General features: G+C 41.1%; 1 protein-coding gene across 3 annotated transcripts in view; it reads left to right on the top strand.

Moving 5' to 3' along the window:
• Positions 1-2,916: 2,916 nt before the first annotated feature.
• Positions 2,917-23,527, top strand: part of insyn1 (inhibitory synaptic factor 1) — a 50,980-nt gene continuing 30,369 nt past the window's right edge. Inside the window, exons 1-2 of one of the 3 annotated variants that reach the window (XM_034220768.1) lie at positions 2,917-3,506; positions 3,949-5,568. In XM_034220768.1, coding sequence (XP_034076659.1) covers positions 5,425-5,568 — 144 coding nt within the window. In that variant the 5' untranslated portion in view covers positions 2,917-3,506; positions 3,949-5,424. Of the gene's footprint in view, positions 3,746-3,948; positions 5,569-23,527 lie in introns of all 3 variants that reach the window. The other 2 variants (XM_034220770.1, XM_034220771.1) reach the window with 2 other exon arrangements.

Genomic DNA, 23,527 nt, shown 5'->3' with positions numbered 1-23,527 from the left:
CAGCATCTACTCCATCAAATCATTTTTCGTGACATGTCCCCATGAGTCACCTTCAAACACAGACAGTTACTCAGCTCTTGGCAGTTAGATATGGACAGTTATAGGTTTGATATAAAATATATATCAATTATGCACATGATGAGGATGAGTGTCAGAGATTTATGCAAATGATTTCCACCTTGAAGTTTGAGGACGGGTGCAAAAGAATGAACAAGAACTGTTGGTCACATGCTTTTGCTTTTAGGCACACACGGGCAGAATCCCTTGTAGAAGACAGGAGAAAGCGTGTGTTTGCAGCTTTTAGAGCGGTGAGGGGAATCGAGGGTATTGAGGACTGAATGAGAGCTAATTAGTGGAGAGGAAATGGTGATGTATTGCTTGAGGAGGAATGCTACTCTTCGTAGAGGGAATATGATCCCACACAGAATCTTTCAAAATTAAATGAAAAGTTGCTTTTTACAAGAAGTGTACCTATAGAATATAATCCTCACAACAGGATCGCTCATATCTCTACGAACTTTTGCTTTTTTTTTTTTTTTTTAAATTGTTTTTGTTTTGTCGTCCTTGAAAGTGTGTTTTCAAACTTGTAGGTGGGAATACAACTCCTAGCCAGCAAATATAAAAAAATGAACTTGCTTTCAAACATAATTATAGACAACTTCATTGTCTCTATAGATACCTTGTTGATTACTGATATAACTATTATGTACAGTAAACAAAGAACCACTGCCACTAGATATTTAGCTTAGCGTAGCGCAAGAAAACAGCAAAACCATCTAGCCTTGCTTTTCCTTTTCTAGGACAGAATAAACTAGCTCTTAACAAGTAGCATTTCTAGCATCTGGACTATACTACGGTCAGGCATTACATGAAGGCCCATGGCTCACCACTATTCATTTTCAATGCCAATAAACAAACAGTGAATCTCAATAGAGTAGAGGAATTCCAGAGGTGTTGGAATTTATTAGCAGGCCCAATGGTGTTCACCTCATCATGACTGACTTGTATTTTTGAGGTTGAACACCCAATTGCAATGCATTTTTTGTCTCTATAGCGTGAGACATAATGTATATTTTATTTGGTGTTTTCTACAGCAAAGTATGTTCTATTATATATCCAATTGCCAATGCATGCCTGCTCATGAATAAGTCAAAATACTCCAATATGTATATTCCCCATCTTTGCAAGGATACAAGTGTGTGCATTGAGGAAAGAGGGAGGATATAGAGTATCTGTATTGATTGTTGTCTTTCGCCCTTCTCTGCTTTATTATAAAAAATAAATCCTGTGCACATCCTGCATCAGTGGCTGTGAACCGAGAAACTGTGCGGAAGGCTGCCAAAAAAAGAACAATAATAAAGACCGTTGATCCCTGCTGCATCAAATAAATATGAGTATGATAGCTTATTGGGAGGTAAACAATACACGTCAAATAAAATCTGTCTAGGGATTTATTGCCAAGGCACCAACTTACAAATATTTTTTTTCCTTATGCTTTGTGGCTTGCTGCTGTGCATTGGTGCGTTTGAACATACGTGTGCCCAGCTATTAAAAATGACGTTGTATAAAATGTCTATAAACTGTATGGCACAATAAATCAAAGGTAGAAATATAACATATAGTTGGACCCGCTCCAAATTCCCAGTTAAACTCACAGGGTGGAATGACCTTAGCATTAATAAAATATATATTTTACGGGAGGAAATAATCTAATTCTCTACCAATGAAGGCCTCACTGCCACAGAGTTATCTGTGCTCTACACCTGGGCCTTCCCACTAAGAGGTCATTTAGTACACACTTTATTTTGGGAGAGCTCCATGAAATACATCACGAATATCCAAGATATATACGGTTTTTCTTTTTAAATGATGGCTTGAAAAATGTACTGTGTTCTAAGAAGGGAGCAGTGCGACTAAGCAGTGAAGCTACAAAGGAAACGTGCTCAAGGACACCTGTTTCTCTCAGGGAGCAGTTTGTGAGAAGCATCTTGCCACTGCAGCAGCCATGTGCAAGTGCAGGAAAAGCACAAGATCCCATTTCAGTCCCCTTTCTCCACAAAGAGCCACGATGTGCTTTAGAATCTGACGTAATATTAACACATAAAGATGTCCTAAAATGACACAATGTGACTATATAAAGAAAAGGAATATCACATTTGCATTTCTTTATTGTATTTTGAAAAAGTAGAACTCTGTTAGAGAGAAATTTACTTTATTAAACTGCAGCCTATTCGCCCAATTAGCACCAGAATAAGGTCTGTGGTGCTAGTGGTAGAAATCACAGAGGACCCCAGATCAAATTCATGAGCATGGACGATCCACCTAACTTGAATCCACTCTGCATTTTACAATGCACTTTACAATTATGCTAAGGAATGCACCGAGCCGCTGTTCAGTAGTTATCTGCCAAGACCCTCTGGAATCGGGCGTGAATTGCTCAAGAAGTTGCTATTATGAATCTGCTTTACTGTTACAGTATCTCCTTTAGAAAAGTAATTTCATATTAGGGTAATTGCCTCTGGTGGGGTTATGCAGGGCTGTTGTGTTGAAGAAAATGCTGATGAAGAGGATGGGGGAGAGAACAAGTCAGACTGGCCCTCCCTCCCTATTCCTGTCTCTCAGTCAGATGAGGTCATCAAACACCAACCTGCTTTGTATATTAATGATGTAACAGCCAGAGGTTTTTGGACACTCTTTCCCCAGAGACTGCTTGGCTGAAGGCAGAGGAAGACTTCATCTTGATTTAAGAGAGAGACAACACCCTCGATATAACTGTGACAAAGGCTAGATAGGCAGTGTGAGGAGATAGTGGGGGAGTGTAGGCGCCGGCAGAGAGGAGAGGACAGGAGAGGAGGGGACTGTGCGATACACTGTGCCTTTAAAGCACCCGGCCCCTCCTCCTCGGAGCCGCGCAGAACAGCCGAGTGGTGCTGGCAGGAGCCTGAGCCCCACGATAAACTCTGGCATCAGCTTCCCTTCATCCGGCAGTCAGCGAGGACACAGTGAGGGCGCAGGGGCAGAGAGACGGGGACGGAGAAAGGGAAAGAGCAAGAGTGACAGAGGGGGGAGAGAGAGAGACAAAAACAGAGAGGATAGGCAGAGAGGGAGAGGCTGTCATAGGAATCACACAGCTCCTTTTCTACAGCTCGGTCTGCTGCCTCCCGGTGCAGGCGAACGCCGACGGGGATGACGGGTGGCATGCTTTTGGGCAGCACAGTTATCTGAGTGATGGTAGCAGCCACGGCGGCATCACAATCTGAAACAGGTGTTCTCCTCGCCGCCGCTCCAGCTCTTAGTCATCTTCAGCCCTCCTCTTCAGCCTCCTCTCTCCCTGCTCAGAGTGCTATCAGGGCCATTCATCGTTCCCATCTCATGCCTCCTGCCTCCTCCTCCTCCTCCTCCTCCTCCTCCACAGCTTCATCCTCCACTTCTACTCCTCCTCTGATGAGCCACAGCCTCAAAGTGAAATAGCCCTGCTGATAGAAGCTTCTCTCTCTGTCAAGACAGTAAGTAGGGGAGAGAGGGAGAGAGCTGTGTGTGAGTGTGAGAGAGAGAGAGAGTAAGAGTCTGTTTGAGATTGAAAGGAATGAGAGGAAGACAAGGCGGGCGAGAGGAGAAGAGGTTAGTGTGTGCGACAGAGGGACTGCTGAAGAACCAGCAGGTTGTGTGTAGCTTGAATGATCCTTCCGTGTGTGGACAGTGAGCGCTGGGGGGCATAGCAACAGCAAAGTGATGCACAGGAAATGTGAGTAGTTGTGTGTGTGAGAAAGTGATTCTGAATCTAGAGATACATTTTGACAACGCAGTTAATTGCCGTCCATCTCTGAGTCTTCTTCACTCTATTGCTTTTCTTATGTCGCTATGACTTCCAGAAAGAGGGATGAATCGAAAGGATTGAGGGATGAGACATGAGAGAATAAGTGATTGCTTTTCTTCCCGTCTGTCCAGGTGCCATGTGTGATTGGCCAGCGCACCCCGTGGCAGTGGCATCGCCCTGGATTTGGAGAGAAGCTCTTCCCCCCGCTTGTTCTCTGGGGCTCCTCAGGGAAGCTTTCATGGGATTTATCTCTTCCTGCTGGATGGCACTGAGCTCTCTGCCTCTCTGAAAAGAGTCCACAGAGAAAACATACACTACACGGATAAGAAGTAAAATAATTATCCAATCACAGCACAAGGAGGCAGACCGGGTTCCCTTAGCAACAACTGAAGGAGAGAAGAGAATCCTTTTCTGTTTCTGCACCCTTGGTTTTTGGGCACACCCCTGTGGACTGCTGTGGGTCAGTGTTTTCTGAGAGGACTTGGAGAGCGCTGTTGCATAAGACAAGCTGCCACCCGAATTCCAGGGGAAGGCTCTTATTCGAACCGCTTCGTAACTGCGTCTCATGGACACCATGAATTGTTGTTATCCCTCTACAAATTCTCATCACAAGTCACGTTCCGCTGGCTTGGAAATCAATTCATTCTGATCCCACGCCACCTGGAATAAGCCGTGCTATCGGGGGAGAGTGGACGCTCTGTGAAGAAGACCCACACCTACCTTCCTCCCTTTCATGGACGAGAATTGAAGGACAACTAGATTAAGTCATCACCTGCAAAGAAAAATGGATGTGAAGCAAAGTTTATTCTGATGCGAGTTTCTACTGAGAATCTTTAACATTTGTCCTGGAGGGGGAAACGGCACAGAGGAATATCCCCTTTTTCCAAACAGGGTCTGTCCTTCTCTCATAACAGACAGTAGCTGAAGGACTATATTTAGAAGGCAAATCTTGTCCCTGCTGGCCACCAATAATGTAGAACACGATCATTTTGAAAATTGAGCCACTGCTGGGAGTTCTATTTTTCTATCTATGTTGGATAGCTTTCTCTATAAAAAGGGTTAATATGAACCCATTTTCTGCTTTCACTTTTGTATGTTAGCCTGCCATTATGTCACTGTGTTTCACAAGTAAAAAAGCTTTTACAGGACAAGTGGAAGAGGGAAAACGTCTCTTCCCTGTATAGTCAGGCGTTTTAAATAGCGTCTTCTCGGGAACAATTTCAAACGTACAGTACACACACTGACACATGAGATGAGTTGGCTCAACAAGATTATGTAAGAGTTTCGTACGAGCTTCAGCCCATGTGTTTTGCCTGTTTCTTTTCCATGGATTTACAGCGCTTGACTTTTCCCATGCTCATTTTCTCTTCGTTTTTGGAAGTGTCTACAAGAGGGCATGGATGTGTGAGCCTGTGCCTGGTGTGCGGGCGAGGCAAGGTGTTTTGGCTGCCCAGGTGCTTTTAAGATGTTGAGGTCTCCCTGCGTGGCCGGGGCCCCTGTTCGGATCAGTAGCACTGAGGCTCCTTGTAGCCAAAGACATGGACCCCGACTCGGCTCCCCCACGCCCTCAGCCTGTTGGCCACTGGCCCCACGTCGCCCTGTAAAGGATGTCCCTCAGCAGAGCTCCGGCCCGGGACACCTCTGAGACCCCGAGCCCGAGAGAACGCATCCGCAGCCACATGAAGATGGTGATCGACCAGCTGGACGGCATTCTCAAAGAGCTCAAGGATGTGGCCAAGGAACTCCGGGAGGTGAGGTTTAAAATTCAGCTTTCACATATCGTGCTCCTGGGGGGTGGGGGGAGTTTAGCGTAGAACAGGAGGAGGGATAGACGGAGGCAGGGAAAGAATGTGGGTGCCAGGTGGGTGTGCTTCTTAAGTAGGCTGCATTTAATTAAGTGTAAAATTATTTTTTACCGAGCATGGAGATTTTGATTAAGATTTTAAAGTGATGAGATCTCACTTTTGTTCCCCTTGTTTTGGAACAGGAGGAGGATACTGTTGATTAAAACCAAAGCGAGTCCGTCTTCCTTTTCCAATCAAACAAATGCTTATCGCCAATTACAAATGTCCTTCATGTGTTCAGTGGTGTCTTGTGGAAGGTACAGTCAATGATAAGAGCTGTTGAAAAGCAGCAAAGCCAGGCTGTAAGGAAACACATAAAAGCTTAGATAAGATACAAGACTTAGCACCGCAATAGTTATATAACCGTTCTGTTAAGGATCAGCTGGATTCCTACTGTATTTTTGCAACTGCCATGGTAACACTGGGAGATTTTTGTGTGTATTAACGGTACACAGTTTGAAAAAAGGATCAGCAAAGAAATATACCGTGTGTGAATGTGTGTGAATGTGCTCTCACAAGTAAATTAACTGGACAAACATGTGTGTGATAGCTGATAATCAGGGTACATCTGTTCATGAGCGTGTGAGAGTACAAAATGGCCCTCATCATCTGTTTGGGATCTTCCCCTGCAGTGTCCTCAAAGCTGGGAGCTCTTCCCGCAAAGCTCCTCCAAAGAAAGAGATAATGGCTGATAGAGAGACAGAGACAAATGAAACCAGAGCAAACAGTTGTGTCCGACTCATCCCACATCCTCCAAGCTTATCACATGATAATCCTCCCACCTGCTTCTGATCAGGGATGCAGAGGGAGTGTGTGTGTTTCTAAACGTGTTGAAAAAGCGAAATGGTGGATGTTAGCGCATGTAATGACCTGAAGGAGGAGGAGGGTTTTGAACAGCCAGGGTGAAGCTGCCATAACTCACTCCATCACCGCACAGGATCCCCGCAACCCCCCACACTCCCAGCTCTGTCCCGCTCACCATGCTCTACTTTATGTACTTGTACAGTTGGAGGTGCAAGGGCACAGCTCACAGCGCACCTTCCCTCTGGTGAGCAGGAGAAGCCGGCCTGTGCGCGAGTGATTGATGATTATGGGACAACTGCAAGTGGAATAATGCTGGCTGGAGCTATTTATAAACAAAAACACAGCGTGTGCCTCTGCCAGCTCCAACGCATATTACCATTCTTATCCCAGACCCCATTAGAGAGGGCTCGGCACAGAGGCTCAAATGTCATTTTTTATTGGGAGAGCACAATCCCACATATTGAAATGGCTAAGGAATCATATTAGCTGCAGTGGCAGTCATAATGCTGGTATCAATATCCTGCAATTAACTGACCTATGAGATTGCAGGGAATCAAAGGAAGATGAAGAATCAGTGTAACGCCATCAGATGCATGGAAGCCTAATGTTCCATACAAGCCTTCATTGTTGGCCACATGAAAGGAACAACATAATAGATAACAACTGTCATATAAATAAATGATGAATTGCCGTGTGAATGTAGTGAAATAAACAACTCCGTGAAGGAGCAGTAATGACTGATTATCACCCACAAGGTCTTTGGGGAACTGGAGATACTGCAGTGCTCCGAGGAGTTAAAGCTGACACTCCAAAGCACGTAGCTGCCCAGAAATTAGGAAACTGGTCTGTCACGATTCTTACTTCACAGTACTGTTTTCACAGCTCAAGATCACATACGTGCAGTGTAATTGTGTCAAAAGCTGTTAAAAAAATCTAATTTCATCATTAGTCAAACTGCCCACATTTAATTAGCTGATTGCTCATTGCTTCAAAGGTTGCGCATTGTATATTGCAATATTCATTTAAAACATTAAGTCCTCTACATGTATTCAAAGGTTTTCAATCTGTCCTTCACAGGCTTATGCATCAACTGTTAAAGGAATGATAATTCTGCAGATGTCCTTAAGGTGATAAAAGTGCCGGGAATAAACCTTTTATCACTTAATGCTAAATTGTTGAGCAAAATCTAACAGTTTTTAATTGAATAAATATGTCAAGCCCCAAGGAACATTTTAATAAGGCCCAAGGGCAATCTCACATCCAAAAAGTAGGTGACACAGAAACATTGTTTGAATACATTTTGCAAATTGTGTAGCTTAGAAATCCAAAGAAGGCAAACTAGGGTAGTTTTGCAGATTTCAAAATTAAAATTATCCATCCAAAATGACTTGTTTTTCAGCACAATGTGGGCTTGGATAAGTGATACTAACAAGCACCAATAAGCAAAGTGATTAAATACTGAACATGATGGTATAAATTAAGAACATTTGGCTGAAAGGAACAAGAACTTCCCCATTAGAAAGACTTTCCACGCCACTGATTCTAACCCAATGTGGCTCCTTAAAAAGATGGTTGCTAAAAAAAAAAGGGGTCATCCATTGGTCCTTCTCTGCCAAAATTAACGATCCTGACTTTGGATCACCACAACACACTTAGTGCAGTCTAATCAAACCGTGTGGTGAACTTACCATTACACTTTAATCACCGTCAGGTAAATGGGATTTTTGTTCCTATGTGGCAAATTCAGTCATTTGGACAGTGCAGTGTCTGATTTCATCAAACAGTCATTTTCAGGAAGCCTGAGAAATTAGCAATAATGAATCTTAAATTAAAAAAAACTATACCAACAAATGTCCATGTAAATCTGTCAGGGTTGTGCTTTTTCATCAAACCTTCTAAGAGTTTATTATTTGTTTTTCTTCAGTGTTATCCACCCGTCTGGTCTCTAAGCAACTATGTTTTTTATTCATCCAGGTAAATTCCATATAATTCACATAATTACCTAACATGTACCCATTAACCATGATTAGCTTTCAAACATGTGGTACAATTATATATCATTCCTTCTCCTTGGCTGATGGTGTGTTGGTCACATAAATTAGCTGGTCTACTGTGGAATACAATCGAGACATGTAGCATCCATGCAATGTGGCTTCCACCCCAAGCCAGCAAAAATAAAAAAACATTAAATATAAGCTGTCTCTACAACAGTGCTTATACTGTACTGATCATCTATAAGAGAGAGAAAGCTGTTTTATTAGAGAGATCATTTTATTTTTGAAATACTGTGATGCTTTCACAGTTGCTTGTCCTTGCTACAGCACAGTCTCGGGCATAAATCTCCTTTACATGTCAAAGAAAAATGGACCACGGACTACACAGTTTTCCAAGATAGCTCCCTTCAAAAGCCTACAGTCAAATGCAGCCTGTCTTACGTGTGAATCCCATTACAGGCCCCATGACGGGTAAAATGAGGGTAATATACTGATAAACTACTCCATTTGTAATAATAACACCAGCAGTAGTAGCAACTCTAGAAGAAATAATTTATTTAGGTATCATTTCAACCTTGCACTTAGAAGTTTGAAGATAAAAACAAATAAAAGAATTGCACGAAAGACATGCAAAGAACCTCTGAAATGTCTGACGTTGAGCTGTTCCCTCTGGGAGAAAGGGCACGTAAGGAAACGCAAATGTTGAAGTGCACTCATGTTGGTTATTAGAGAGATACCGACTTGTAAATTGAAAGAATTTAATGAAGCGTTAAAAAAGAAAATAGAGAGAGACTGGGGAGAAGATGCAGCGGCACTTGGGGGAAGGGGTTTGGCAGTGAGCTACTCGTCTATATACGGAACCAAACAGGGATGATGGACTGTTATTATGTGGATGTAGTTATTATGCAGAATCATACCACGAGCAGACGATGCCGCACGTCTGTGCACGGCTCAAGACAAATGAACACAGGAAGGCAATCAGGACTCAGGAATTAAAGCTCCAAAAGAGAGGAGAGGATATAAGCTGGACAAAGAGCAATTATGAACAGCAGAGTACAGCATGTGCAGGACACTGGCCTCCATCAGTCAGCTGTAGCTGCATGCACGATGCTCAGTGTAATAACGGAGACTGGCTTACCGTTTAGACTCAGCCTGAAGACAGAGCAGGGAGGCAGCAGGAAAGCACTGGCGTCAGGTGAAAACTGCTTCCTCCCAAAGTCAGCTTTTTAGGAATAACGTCCTAAACCCTTTATTAATGAGTCTTGCCACAGTGCAGTTTTAGAACTACATAATGGATTTTTAAAAAGTGTTTCATTAATGTGTTCCATCTATTGAGAATCAGCAGAGAGTAGCATCAGGATTGAGAGCCTTTCAGGTTTTCTTGTTTCTACGGTCAACTTTGTGCATGACAAGCTCAGCCTAAATCTGCAGGAACACCTTAAAGTCACAGTAAAGTTTGTCCATTCAATTTCCATTCATCCTCTTTTTACCAGATACCAGCATGATAGCATTGGTTGGTAAATAAAGGCATTTGGCAAAATAGAAAAGTGTTATGCGAATGATTCGAAGGTTACCATGTGGTGCTCCTTCATGTCTGTCCCATGTTTAAATAATCCATTGTTAAAGCCTGGTGTGGTATCCAACAGCTGGCCCCAGATCAGCCAGCCAATGGTGTCTCTTTCTCTAGACTGAAACCAGTTATGACACATCCACATCGAGGAGGGAACCGCGGTCCCTTATCTGCTGGAGCTGCCGCGCTCAGCACTGAACCAAATCTGTTCCAAAACCCAGAGGGAGACCAAAAGCAAAATCAAAAGGGCCGTTTTCTTTTTCTTCGGGGGCCATATCCTCTCCTCACACTGTGTTTCCCCCTGCTGATGATGATGCTTCTGCTGAGCAGGGTAGGGAGCAGTAGACTGCCTAGCAAGAATACTTCAACGTTTGACCATGAGACTCCAGGACTAAACACCAAGACTAGGACTTGGGGAGTAGAACAATATAAGGGCCACTGGTAAACAAAGTCTCCATTGAATGAAATAGTTGATCCTATTTCTGGGGAATATTTTCCGGAAGGTTTAAAGGCATTGGAACTTTGATAACTCCTGTTGGGGAAATGGCTTACTGCTGCAGCATGTAGTACAATAGAATATTTTAGAATAATTAACGTGGGCAATTATAGCAAGGATTTAGCAACTACAATTACTCTTTATAGCCAACAAATTGGGAAACATTATGAGGAATACAAGTTTAATTCACTAAGAACTTCTTCCTGTTGATGAAGTCATTTCATTGTAAATACAAATTCAGATAAATTCAACAATTAAAAATGACTTGATGTGGCTGAATACCACAACATATTGGCAGGAGATTGTGGCTCCATGTTTGTCCAAATGAATGGCTACAATCAGAAATTACAATCGGTCACAAAGCTGTGTCCTGGTTGATCATTTCCCACAAAGCAACCATTTTGACTTGGCTACAGAGTACTGTGGGTTTACTGGCCAGTTGACCACAGCCCAGTGGTCTCCATTGACGACTGCCCAGTCTGTTTTCCATCACATAGTCCATTTACTTCTGATTGAGGCAGGCTTGGCCCAGTATACGACCTGTGAACATGTCCACCAGCTGTCCTAGCAGGCAAACAACGCTCTGTAGGCAATAGTGAAAGCTTAACCACTCACACAGGAAAGTACTCTTCAACCTGACATACCTGGGCCAAAGGGTTTCTTCTCATTAAAAACCATTTGGAAGAAATGACAAGTACCCGCTTGCCGTGTCTGTCAATGTGTTCTTCCTTGTCAGACCTCTTTTGTGTGTGGAAATTACATTCCTAAATTAAACATGCCTCCAGCGCAGTTCTCTTTACTCAGGAAAACAACAAGAACAAGGTACCTCAAGCCTTATCTATTCTTTGCTGAACATAAAACACTGCCATCTCAACACCTGCGTTTTAGCCTTGAGTTGAGCTCCACATAAAACACTTGGAATGAATCAGAGGCTCAATTATTCTCAGGACTGATGAAATACTGCTTCGGGATTTGAAGTGAAAATGTCAGATCATGTCCTGATTGAACTGATTTTAAATGGATTCCGACCTGAGCACGGCATGCTCATGTCTGCTTGTACAAAACTACCATGGTGATTCCATTGAATAACTACAATTTGATAACAAAGATGGCCCATGACTTAACAGGTGATAAGGGAGGTGATAAACATATTTTCCATTTATTTGATGATTTTACCAAGAATAGCTGGCAAAGGAATCATTCCAGATATACATTTCCTAGAGGCTCATATGTTACTAAATTGTAATGAAATCAATTAAAATATACAGCCCAAAATCAGATATTTACATTAGAAGCCACTACGGCATACAACGCCCTCGGATTACATCAAACGTAAGCAGTATTAAGGATTGAAAGGAGAGCAGAATCAAAGGAGGAGGGGGGGGGGGGGGGTAGCAGTAAAAAAAAACAGGTTAAGACTTAAGCGGCATCTAACCTTGAGAGCTGTAAAGAGAATGAAAACGGCACCACGCAAAGCATCCCCCTGAGCCTCTTCCACCTCGCTCTGCTGTGGGGCTTCAGCTCCTTCAGGATGCAGGCACAGCATATTGACTAGCCCATCATGCCTGTAAGACCCAGTGGATTAGCTGGCCCTTTGAGCTCGGCCTCCCTATGCGAACTCCGCATACACTGTAATGAGGGCTTTAGGTTATACCTCTGCTGAGGTAAACACTCCAAAAATTGCACTCATCTTGCTCATTGATTTGTATCAAATAACACGTCTACTGTGGGCGAGTAGCGGATAAAGCGTGACTTATTTTTACTTTTTCTTTTTTAAACCTTGCATGTTTGTATTTTGTGATTCAGCCACAAACCCTTTTGCATGTCCCTAGGCGAGGATAGAGCTGAATAGGATGAAAAGGGGAGTTAAAGACATGGACAAGAAAAACAAAATGTGTCCAAGTGAGATGGAGAGAGAGAAAAGGAGAGCAAGAGATGAAGGGCGGATGGAGATAATGGTTTCTCCTGCTGCACAAAATTGCGACAGACTGGGTGGAACAGCTTAGATCAATTGTTGCAATTGTGCTCGTTCGTGGGCGTGTTTCGGATTGTTTTGGCCTATCTCTGTGCTGTGAATAAAACCAGTAGGCTGTAGTTAATGGTGTGAAAAATGGCATCCATCGAAGTGCACAAGCAGCCTCCGAGAATAGCTACATCATTTCATTGTGTCAAAGCATACTGTACGCAGAGAGACATGCGTGCTCTCTATTAGGACGCAAGATTCTCTCTTCCACCTGGTGTGGAACAAATGTTTTAAGAGTACAAATTCAAGTAAGGAATAATGAGAAATACAAATTATTAATGTAAAAAGATCTTTTGTTTCTAACTTCATTTCCACTGCCTGTGACAGTGCTCAGGGCAATGTGGGCCACTGCACTCAACAGTGTATCAGCCTAATCCAGCTCCAATCTTTGTGTGAGTGTTATACTGAGGGATCATCAGGCAGCTTTTTTTGTCCTGCCTTTTATTTTTAGCCATAGCCTGTGATGCATCATAAATCAACCCAGTTTCAAATAAGATTGTTCAGTTTTAACCAGCAGGAACAGCTGAACCGAGATAGCACGTTAGCAAGTGTTTGTATCCTCTGGCCTTAACAAATGCACATAAACACATAATGTTGAGCAGATGCGCACAGGTACCTCACAAGTTGGTTCTTAGAAGGATGAATATTGTGAAGGTTTCTTATATTTGAAGCATGCTTTTAGTATTTGTTCTTCCATGTTTTGAGGAAGGTTTTTGAACAATATGATAATGTTCGGCTACTTGACTTGATAATGTGTTGAAGAAAACTAAAAGGGTAGTAAAACAATGTTTATAGCATTTTGTTAAGAGGAAATGTTACAGTATTCCAACTAAAGGTTCCACTTTTATTTTGTCGAAAAAGTATAAGAAATAAGCCATTGCACATTTAGTCTGACTTATAGTTTGACACTTTCAAAAACATTTCAGTTATGATGAGGGAGGAAAAATCATTGCAACATTTCAGGGTTTTTTTCGAGAATTTTCAAAAACATTTAGATGAGATTATGTGAGATTATACAGTAGTTTAGATAGTGGTAAATAATTACTACGCACATTTCCCCAAGCGCAATTTCATTACGTCCTGAAGAAACAACAACCACCTCACAAACACAGAGGACAAAATAAGGACACGCTGCCATGGAAAACTAATTTTTAAAGTCTGCACATGTTGGCACAACATCAGCTACGTCGTTCCGTCTTCTCCACTTAGACTTCTTTTATTGATTGCATTGGAGTCCAGACAGCAAAAAACGCTAATACAAATCTTAAAATTGTGTTTATACTACGTTTATTAAATGATCTGAAATGCATTGCTACTAAATTGTTGTTACTTTCCAAATGTCAACACCATGTCTTTGGCAATGTGATGGTTATAGGTTTATTGATGGTAACCAGATGGATACTTGCCTTTTTACAGCTTTTATTTTTTCTAAATCTCTAAATGTGGCTCCTGAAACAATTTGCTAAGTTAATTATACAATGTTCAAAATATAAAATTAACTCAAGAATAATCTCATCATTCTTCACTGTTTATTTTACTGGCACAAATCAGAGCAGATGTGATTTTTTTTGTACAGAGGCACACAGTTCCAATTTGCAACAGGTGCTCAGAAAATAATTACCATCAATTTGAGTGGTTAAAAAATGTTGAAGTATGTTCGGCAACACAATAAAATGTGATCTTAAAAATTGCTCACGGAAGAAAGCCAATATGTTATCTTAATGTTTTAACACCTAACGTACACATGAGGAAAGGAAAGAAAGCCAAAACATTCTGATTTATAAAACCTTGTGCACGTGGATCAGCGTCACATCCCGTCCTTGACACATTCAACCATAAATGATCAATGGAGCACATCTTATTATACTGTTTTTCATCAATATATTATAGGTCTCAGATATATACAAACATGTCTCTGAAGTGTTTGGCTCCAAACACCAAACAGATCATTGCAGCATCCCATAATCCCCTCTGTTTCAGCCCTGTTTCCAAAGTGCTGATTCTCTGTCTGTTACTTTAGATGAAAATAAGGAGCCCCTCCCCACGCCCCTCTGAGAGAGATTTGGTTAAAAAGAACACAATGGTGCTCTAGGAGGAGATTCAGGTGATAAGGTGGGGGGGGTACCCTGGTTGGTGATTGGCTAATGGTTACTCAAGCCAAAACATCGTGATGACATCATAAAGTGACCAAAATCTGATCAGCTCATTTTCAGACAGGTTTTTATAGAAATGGATCAGGACAAAAAGTGAGAGAATCTTTGTTCCTGAAACTTTCAGAATCTCTTTCCACAGAGGGGACACATGTTGATGTAGAAGAGACATGAAGAAGAGGGGACACATGTTGATGAAGAAGAGACATGACGAAGAGGGGACACATGTTGATGAAGAAGAGACATGACGAAGTGGATTTTGCATAATAGGTGACCTTTAAGGTTGATTATTATATTACACAAGTTTATATTATTTACAGTAAATCCCATCGACTACCATAGAAAGGCCACTTTTGTCCTTCTAGCAAATACATCACCATGCTGATGGCGGAGGTTGTCCCTAAACATTTGTTCCTAACTAGTTTTTCCATTCAACATTATACAGCATTACACATTAAACGTGTCACTGCAGTATTTATATGTTTACAGCAATTAAACTGATTGCTTCACAACTTACCAACATGGTCACACAAATCAGTGATACCTCCTTCCGAGACCTATCATTTGAAAACACATTTTGGTGAACACCATATATTTATTAATGTAAGCTATGTTATGGAGAACTTGGCCTGCACTGGGGCTTACCGTATAATGAGGATAAGGAGTGTAATGATTGTGCGAGAGCCTACACTGGTTTTATTTCCAGACTTTGCTAATTTACACAATCTGTGCAAGAGGAGAAGTTGTGCCGGGTGAGGTGACAGGAGAAAGCAGAGTGTGTTGAACAGATTGCACTGGAGACGCAGTCATGTAGACTGCAGTTATTTCACACACAAAAACATTTGTATTAGAAGATACTATTAAGACAACCAATAAGCAAACGGTTAAACTGTAAATAAGACCTCTGTTCTACATTTTAACTTGGTATTAATCTATATTTGTATTCGACTTGTCTCGGTCTTGATACATTCTGGTTTCCTTTGGTTTAGGTTGTCATGATTACAACACTGACTTTGAGCAGAAAATGCAAGGAGTGGCAGAAAGTCCACTAACGTTTCTAACCGGAAATCACAGATTACTGGAGGGGATAATAGGCTAATATAAAGGTAATGCACTTTGTAACAGGACTAGAAATGGTAAAACAGAAGATTCTCTGACTTGGACCAAATGAATGCCAACTAGACAGATCTATTTAACATTTAAATGTCTTTAATTACTTCATTTTATGAGGAACCTGTCCGTCTGAATATCGAAGCAGAGTGTCTGCGCTTGGCCCAAGGTGTCGTAGTTAATCTGCATCGAGGGTCTGAAGAGAACTGTAACATTAGACTAATCAGTTTTTTTTTTTACTTATTCATGAACAATTACATTTCAAAATGAATGAGACTGCTACAAACTAAAATAAGAATATGGATCTCAAGTCAGGTACAGTTTGGGTTATAATATCTTTGCTCTAAAGAAACATGGCTACCTGGGTACTGCAGAGCTATTCAGTAAGATATTCATCATCAGAAAACAGTGAATCATTTTAAGAGTCATCAGGGGCTCTAATAAACCAATGGATCACCAATTGTAAACATTGTCATTGAAATGCGAGTCAAGTCAAACATTGTGACACACAAGATGCATTAAAGTTCAACTAATAAGCTTGTTGTAGAAAACGTTGCTAGCTGAGATTAGAAGTCTGCATTCAATTATTGTAGGTTCCCTCATTTCAGTGCATAATGTATTTGACCCTTGTGGCTATGTGGCTAGTTGGTAGTTTCATTGGAGGATCCAGGAAAGGCTAGTTTAATGTCAGTTAATGTTGTCGGTGCAAATGTTAACAGGTGAATAAGTTGGTCATGATAATGAGTTATACTTCCAGTAAGTATTCAGCGGTGGTTGGGTTTCCACTTTTTGCTCAGCTTAAAAGTGACCTTTGTTACAATGTTTGTACATGTTTCACTACAGTCACTGTGATTCTTGGTAAAGGGCAGCACCTTTACACTGTGGGGTCTAAAATATGAAAAAAACACCTGATGAGTGCTTTCAAATTCAGATCTCCCATGCTTTTGGGAAATTCCCCCCATTTCTTTGTATCTGGCTTTGCTCTGGCAGCTCACACTCTGCCAGTTGCACAGCATGGATGGCTGCCACCACTGACATTGTCAATAACACGACAACCATCTAACGCAGGGCAGGGCAAGATGAAAGAGGCACAGCAGAGAGGACAGGATAATTATTCAGACTCACAGCTAAGAGCAGAAGGGGAAAAAACATGTCAACAAACTGTTTGGATGATTTATATTTGTTGTCATCTGCGCAGTCACCTGTGCAATTGGCAGTATATGTCCAAGATGATGAAGCCCAAGATTCCTGACTTTTATGCAAAGTAGGCGATATAGCAAGGTCTACGAGGGTGAAAATTATAATTAGACTTTTGGGTCCGCTGTTATTCTCAAGGATATTAACTGAGGATGGGACTGCGGGTTGATGCGGACCGTGAGCTGCAGGTTCTGATGAGAGAGAAAATCCTAATTATGATTATGCAAAAAGCAGATTGGAGATTTACTGATGAATTCACAGATGAACATGCATTAGCAAATTCCCAAGGTTAATAACCTGCTGGACTGTTTGCTTTGTTTTCAACATTGTGACGTGTCGCGCCAACCATTTCAATATACACGTTTATTTTGTAGTGCAACCTGGGGATGAATTTGTAACAGAAATAATTGTGAGTTGCAGCAACTTAACATTTTACTGTGCAGTTTGTTTAATTTAAGGCATTAGTAGATAAACTGTTTAGAGAATATAGGGTAATCTTCACGGCAATAATTCATCCCCTAATTGCAGCATTATCACAGGTCGAATGCATGATTTATTTAATTAATTCCAAGATTAGGATCAACACAGAAAGCCAGACAGATCCCATTGATTTAAGTGGTGGTCACCTTGACCCTGGCCATTGAAGCTTACAACGCTGTGAGGTCATACACTTTAAGATTGATTGAAATAATATGGTTTTATTGAATGACTTAAAGTAGTGTTTCAATCACTCACACAAAATGACACAACGCAATGTATTCAATAGAAGCCAACGTAGTTACATAGTTCATCGGTAACGACAGTCAGTTCTATAGTGAATCTATTATGCAAGGCACAGTGACTCACACATACACCCAGAAGTGATGCATAGTAGTGCACACACACACACAGATCCATTTATGCTTCCTGTGTGTGGTAAGGAGGGTATAAAATAGCTCAAGAGTCTGACAAGTAAAGCTGCTCCACAGTCCTCAACTCAACCATGATTCACAGTGTTGAGGCTCTGTGTGATCCAGATTATTCACTGGAATTTAGATGGTTGATAGAGATACTAACAATGACTTCTTGTTCAGAAAGATATATGAAATTATTCCTTTTCTTCAAACTATGTTTTTATTATAAAATCATTCAGCTGTTGTGGTTGTTCGTATCTAGTAAATGCATGGTTTCAAGGGTTCATGTGTGCTCATCAATAGAGTGTGTGGTCCAATGACACAATATGATGCAATTTGTGTGGGACTCAAGGTAATGTATGATGCAAAGGCCCCCACAGAGCTAAATGTCCAGCCACTATCCCATACATCATCAACCCCAGTGGGCAGCTTCAGGTTTTTTTTAACCAATTCTGTGTTCAATCGTAAACTGCAAAAGGCAAACCACGTGACTAATTGACCGAACGTTTGACGACTTTGGTTTTAGAGCCTTTGACATGGATTAGAGTGGAGGGAGAGATCGAGCAGAGGTGGAGCTGCCTTGATGACCTCCATAGTTTCTATCAAGGTCACAGCTAGAATTATAACTCCTAGAATCAGCTGTTCATGTTGGCAAAGAGGGCAACTTGATGGAGTGGTTTGCCCATAGTCAGGACTTTTGGAGTCAGGTGAGGGTGAAGACGCTAAGGTCATCCATTTGTGTGGTGGCTTTTGTCAGCACAAAACAAATAGGACAAGGGTAGAACACAACCCTGCTGATGTCCAATGTCCGTTGCCGTCTGTAGCAGTGACTGGGGAGGGGAATATTTAGACACTTAGAACCAATAGATGATTTAGAGAAAGAGAAAGCGATGGAGGCAGAGGGGGAGAGAGGAGGAGCCCGGGAAAGAATAAGAAAAAAGAGCAGACAGGCGGAGAGGAAGGCTTATCACTTGGCCTGCAGACAACAGTTATTTTTCTGAGCTGGAGCCGTGTGCACAGGGCTGGGGGGGGAAGTGATTTCCTCTTCGGGGTGCACGAGCCAGAGGGTCAGCAGTTCATCGCATAATTCGATGGCTGCAAGTCAGGCGCAGATGCACAACAATAGAAAACGGGACCTAGCTATTTAACACCTGTCATTCCTGCCTCTGCACTGGGAGCTGTCAAGAGCGGCTGTTAGCCAAAGCATATTTGCAAGATTTCACAAAGGGGGAGGACAAAATATTTATTTATTTTTCCATCCGAGTGCTTGCATTTTTTCAGAGTCCTTTACCCCTCAGAAGCGTCAGATCCATCTGTCTTTCGTCACTGTTGCTTTGCAGAGTCATTTGTAACAACCAAGAATAGCTTTGGTCTACATTTAGTCAATGACATCTGCTATGACCTAAATGGAGGCGATATTAAATGGGCTGCGAGAAGCTAAATTGGTGATGGCACACACTCTTTAAAAGAGGAACTGTGTTTTCAGTACATTCTTAGGTAAAATGAAGAAAGGAAGAAAAAAATCAAGGGCACAGCCAACATCAAAAAGCTACAAATCCTTTATGAGTCACAATACAGGAACTGGGGAGCTTCCTAATAAATGTTATGTATTATATTTTCATATAATATTATGGCAAAACTTCATCTAGAATTATAATCTCAAGCAATATCAGTTAGGAAGACGAAAATATTGTTATGGGAAGGAGGTGTAAAGGTTCCGCATACACTTTTATAAAAGAACTGAATTGGTATTCAAATTGGATTTTGATTCAAAACCACAAGTGCACTTTTGGGGGCGTTTAATGTAATGTAAATGTTTTTTTTACATGGAAAATTAGCATACTAAATGGAAAAATTGTTTTTCATCTCATGGTGACTCAAGGCATCTTACCAGGAAGCGCTGAATTAAGTACAACCACTGAGATATATGTTGGAATCAGCAAAAACGTTAATTCTTACTGTATTAAAAAGTAACACAAATCGGAATCCACTCTCTTCTACAGAAATCTAAAAGATGACTGGAATCTTCTTTTATGTTTTTTTGAGACGAGGAATTGAATTAGGCAAACGATACACAATCAAAGACACTCATTTAAACTGGTCTATATGCTCAATAATTACTCAGTGATCTATACATATTATTTAAAGATATATCCCAAATATGATAATCAGAGCATTATTCTAACTTGCAATACAAAGTGGAGTACCATCGTCATCCTATTTCCATGGTCAAAAGTGTGGATTGCGACTTCAATGATCAAAACAAAAACAAACGGAGCAGCCTGGGAAGGCGACATGTAAACTCTTTATGGAGAATTATGCGCCGTGAGACAATACAATTCCCAAATCAATTAAGAAAAGTGTTTGGCAAGCCTGTGGGCGATAGACATATTTCCCCACATTGTCTATGTAAATTAAACCTAATTTCCCTACTTATCACACCACTTTGCTCAGATCAATGTACCCTCTCTTTCTGCGTGGAAGCAAGTCCCCCAGTGCTTTGTATCCAAGACGAAGTTGCCATTATGATGCACCTCTTTGATTCTTCTAGAAGAAGGGATCTGATCCTCGCAGAGCTTCATTTCTTAGTTAGCGCTGTTCCTACGATGGATTGAGAAATTCAGACAAAAGTATTTAATAGAAACGTAATAACTTGAGATAAACTGCTTTTGACATTTAGCGCACCTACAGTTATTAATTTAAGCACAAAGACTGACTTTTTACAAGGAGAGTATAATGTTTCTAAAGGGATGAAATACAATTTAAGAGACTTTGAAGAGATTGTAGTTTCCAAACTTATAACAATATTCTACAAGCACACAAACAGGAAAATAATGTGACCTAAGTCCGTGACAAAGCTGTGAATTTAAATCTCAAACAACTCTACCAATTATCGACTGAAATCTCAAACAACTCTACCAATTATCGACTGCAGCAAAAAGGCAAAACACATATGTATCCTTGACTTTTCCATGGCTTAGTGGCACTCCTGGACAAGTGCACTTCTGGGAACTTGCATCCAGGCAAAGCCCCTCTCCTCTGCCTGACCAGATGCAGCCACACACCTGGAGCAGGGCGACAACATTACCTCTCTCTCAGTCTAATTGCATGGACATAACATTGGCAGTTTGAAACTGTTCCGAAGCCAAATTCTGCAGGAGAGGTAGCGGGGGATTGATGCTCAGAAATTCGTTCCGACAGCTCCTGCCTGATCGACAGATTGATAACGGTTGAGTGTAGCCTCTTCTCGCGTCAAGTAGACCCGGCACTTGCCCCGCCTACACAGGGCTCCAGGGATGTTGCCGTTAGGGTCGAGAAGTTGGAAAGAGTGCAGAATTTTGTGTTACATTTAAATTCGGCTATAACTGTTGGTGGTCAGCTAATTAGATATGCATTGTGCAAAACAAAATATCATGCTGTTCTCAGCCTACTCCTGCCTGCTTGCTTCCATGCATATGTATGAGTGAAGGGAAGAGAGACTAGCCAACCCAGTCTCACAAAAAAACGTGTAATAACTACGTAATAATAATACTATAATAATAACGTATCTAAGCCACAAGTTTAGATGCAGATTTTGTTAAACTAATACGTTTGCGCTGTGGACCAACACTATAAATTGACGGGGAAGGACGTAGCAATAAAGATAACACCATTAAACAGTTACACAACATAACAGAAATAATATCGATAGCAGCGTCCCTAGCAACCACCTTGGTAACAATGAAAACGTTGTATAGACATAATTTCCTGAAGTAATCTTCGTAATAACTAGCAAACTAAAGATCATGTACATCCACTGCACACATAATCTGAAATAACAACTCATATTTCTCGCATCAAATGACATCAAAACGCATTTTAATGGCCAAACTAACCTTAAAATAGGCATTTTCCACCGAGAATAAAATCAATATCGGCCATGTTTTTTTTTTCTGCAGGGAGAAATTTGAAGATCACGTGACATAGACGCCAGCCGTTGGAAATTAATGGTGAAAAAAAACGTAGGGATCTTACAATTTCAGAGGCGTTTTTGTAGAAATACTACGTCCCAAGTTGTGGACCAACGTAGTAGTTTTTTTGTGAGACTGGGTTGGACTAGCTCAACCATACGCCATAACTTTATTAATGTTTTAATTCAGGTTGTCTCAGTTGGTTAAATGTGGGGATCTAGTGTTTCCCATTACTGACATGCTGAGCCTCTTGTTAAACAAGTGTGTGTCATCTGATGAATTGATTTTTGTTGGCGCCATAGATACACCCCTCGCTTCTCTGCCCATTTGTTTTAGCAAACAAGGCCATGTGACTTGCCAAGCTTTTTCCTACCATGGTTGCAGTAATGAATTCAAAGCTACTTTGTTGCACTTAACCATAGAAGAGAGGTAACAAAGACAAATAACTGCTGCCTTCACTTGACAAATATCTTGTTGTTCTTTTCAGTGAGACTAGCAGAGTCATGGGATACATTATTGATTTCTGATCCTATGATAGCAGTGAATAATTTTAAGGAATGACACACTTTCTTGCTAAAACTTTTAGCATACCACAATGTCATATCTTGAATTGTGCACACCAAGATCTGGTGCAACCAAGCCCTATATCATTGAACAACTAAATACAGAAATAATGTTTCAACACAAACAGTTTTGCATAGTAATAATGTCTGCAAATAACACAATATTGTCCTAGAATGACCAAATTCAAATACTTTGGTACTAAAACCTCACATCCATGAAGATTCCTAAATTGGATTTAATTTGCTATTCAAGTACATCTCTCATTGTGCATGTGCTTTATCTTGGGCTAAATTTAAAAAGTGGCAGATCATTTGAGTCTGATCATCTTTTATCTTTTTAAGTCTCAGAAAGAAAGAGACAGGAAACAGTTGGAGCTTGCCTGGGGTATCATCTTTGAGGGCCATTGAGCCGTTAAAGACAAAAAAAAGCTTGAGGGAAAGACGGAAAAGAGCGCTGGCATCGCTAACAACATCGTCATTCAGCCCACCCACCCACTTCTTACCTTCCTTTCAAAACGTCGTCAAAATAACTGTCAGAAATGTTTCATGTCTCAGAATTGCTGTTGGACTCTGTGGAAGGTGTTGTGTTCTCATAATATTCAGGACAATAAAGAAAGCAGTTCAATTTAAAATAGCATTTATTTGATGAAAGGTTCTGCACAGCAAGTCGAAGCAACACATAACAGATGGACTCCATTTTGGAGAAGTGCAGAGTATTTCTGACGACAAACCCACTGTAAACTTTTGTGACAGCCAGTGGCTGTATTTTTCTTCCATTTTATGCTTTATTGGATTTCCCTTTTTGATCTACTATTGCTGTATTTAGTGTTGATGATTTCCAATGAGAGAGGGAAAATAGGCCATTGGATTCTCTTAATTCACAGCACACTCTCTGCCCCTGTCATTTAATTGATAGATGCATGCCCTTTCTTTTTTCACTCTCTCCCGCTCCCCACAAAGCTCTCCATTTATTGCCACTTTCATTACTCGGAGCAGAACGGTAGGTTTTTGAGATCAGTGCTGGGTATCTGGAGGCTAATGAATTGGGTGAACTGCGGTGATTGCAGGAACATCTGCCTTTGCCATCTGAGGACACTTAATGACATTTTCAGAGTG

This window comes from Gymnodraco acuticeps, unplaced genomic scaffold (assembly GCF_902827175.1).
Source record: "Gymnodraco acuticeps unplaced genomic scaffold, fGymAcu1.1, whole genome shotgun sequence".
In the NCBI taxonomy this organism is placed as follows: domain Eukaryota; kingdom Metazoa; phylum Chordata; class Actinopteri; order Perciformes; family Bathydraconidae; genus Gymnodraco; species Gymnodraco acuticeps.
Note: the sequence above shows the minus strand (reverse complement) of the source record. Positions and strands in the feature narration are given on the sequence as shown.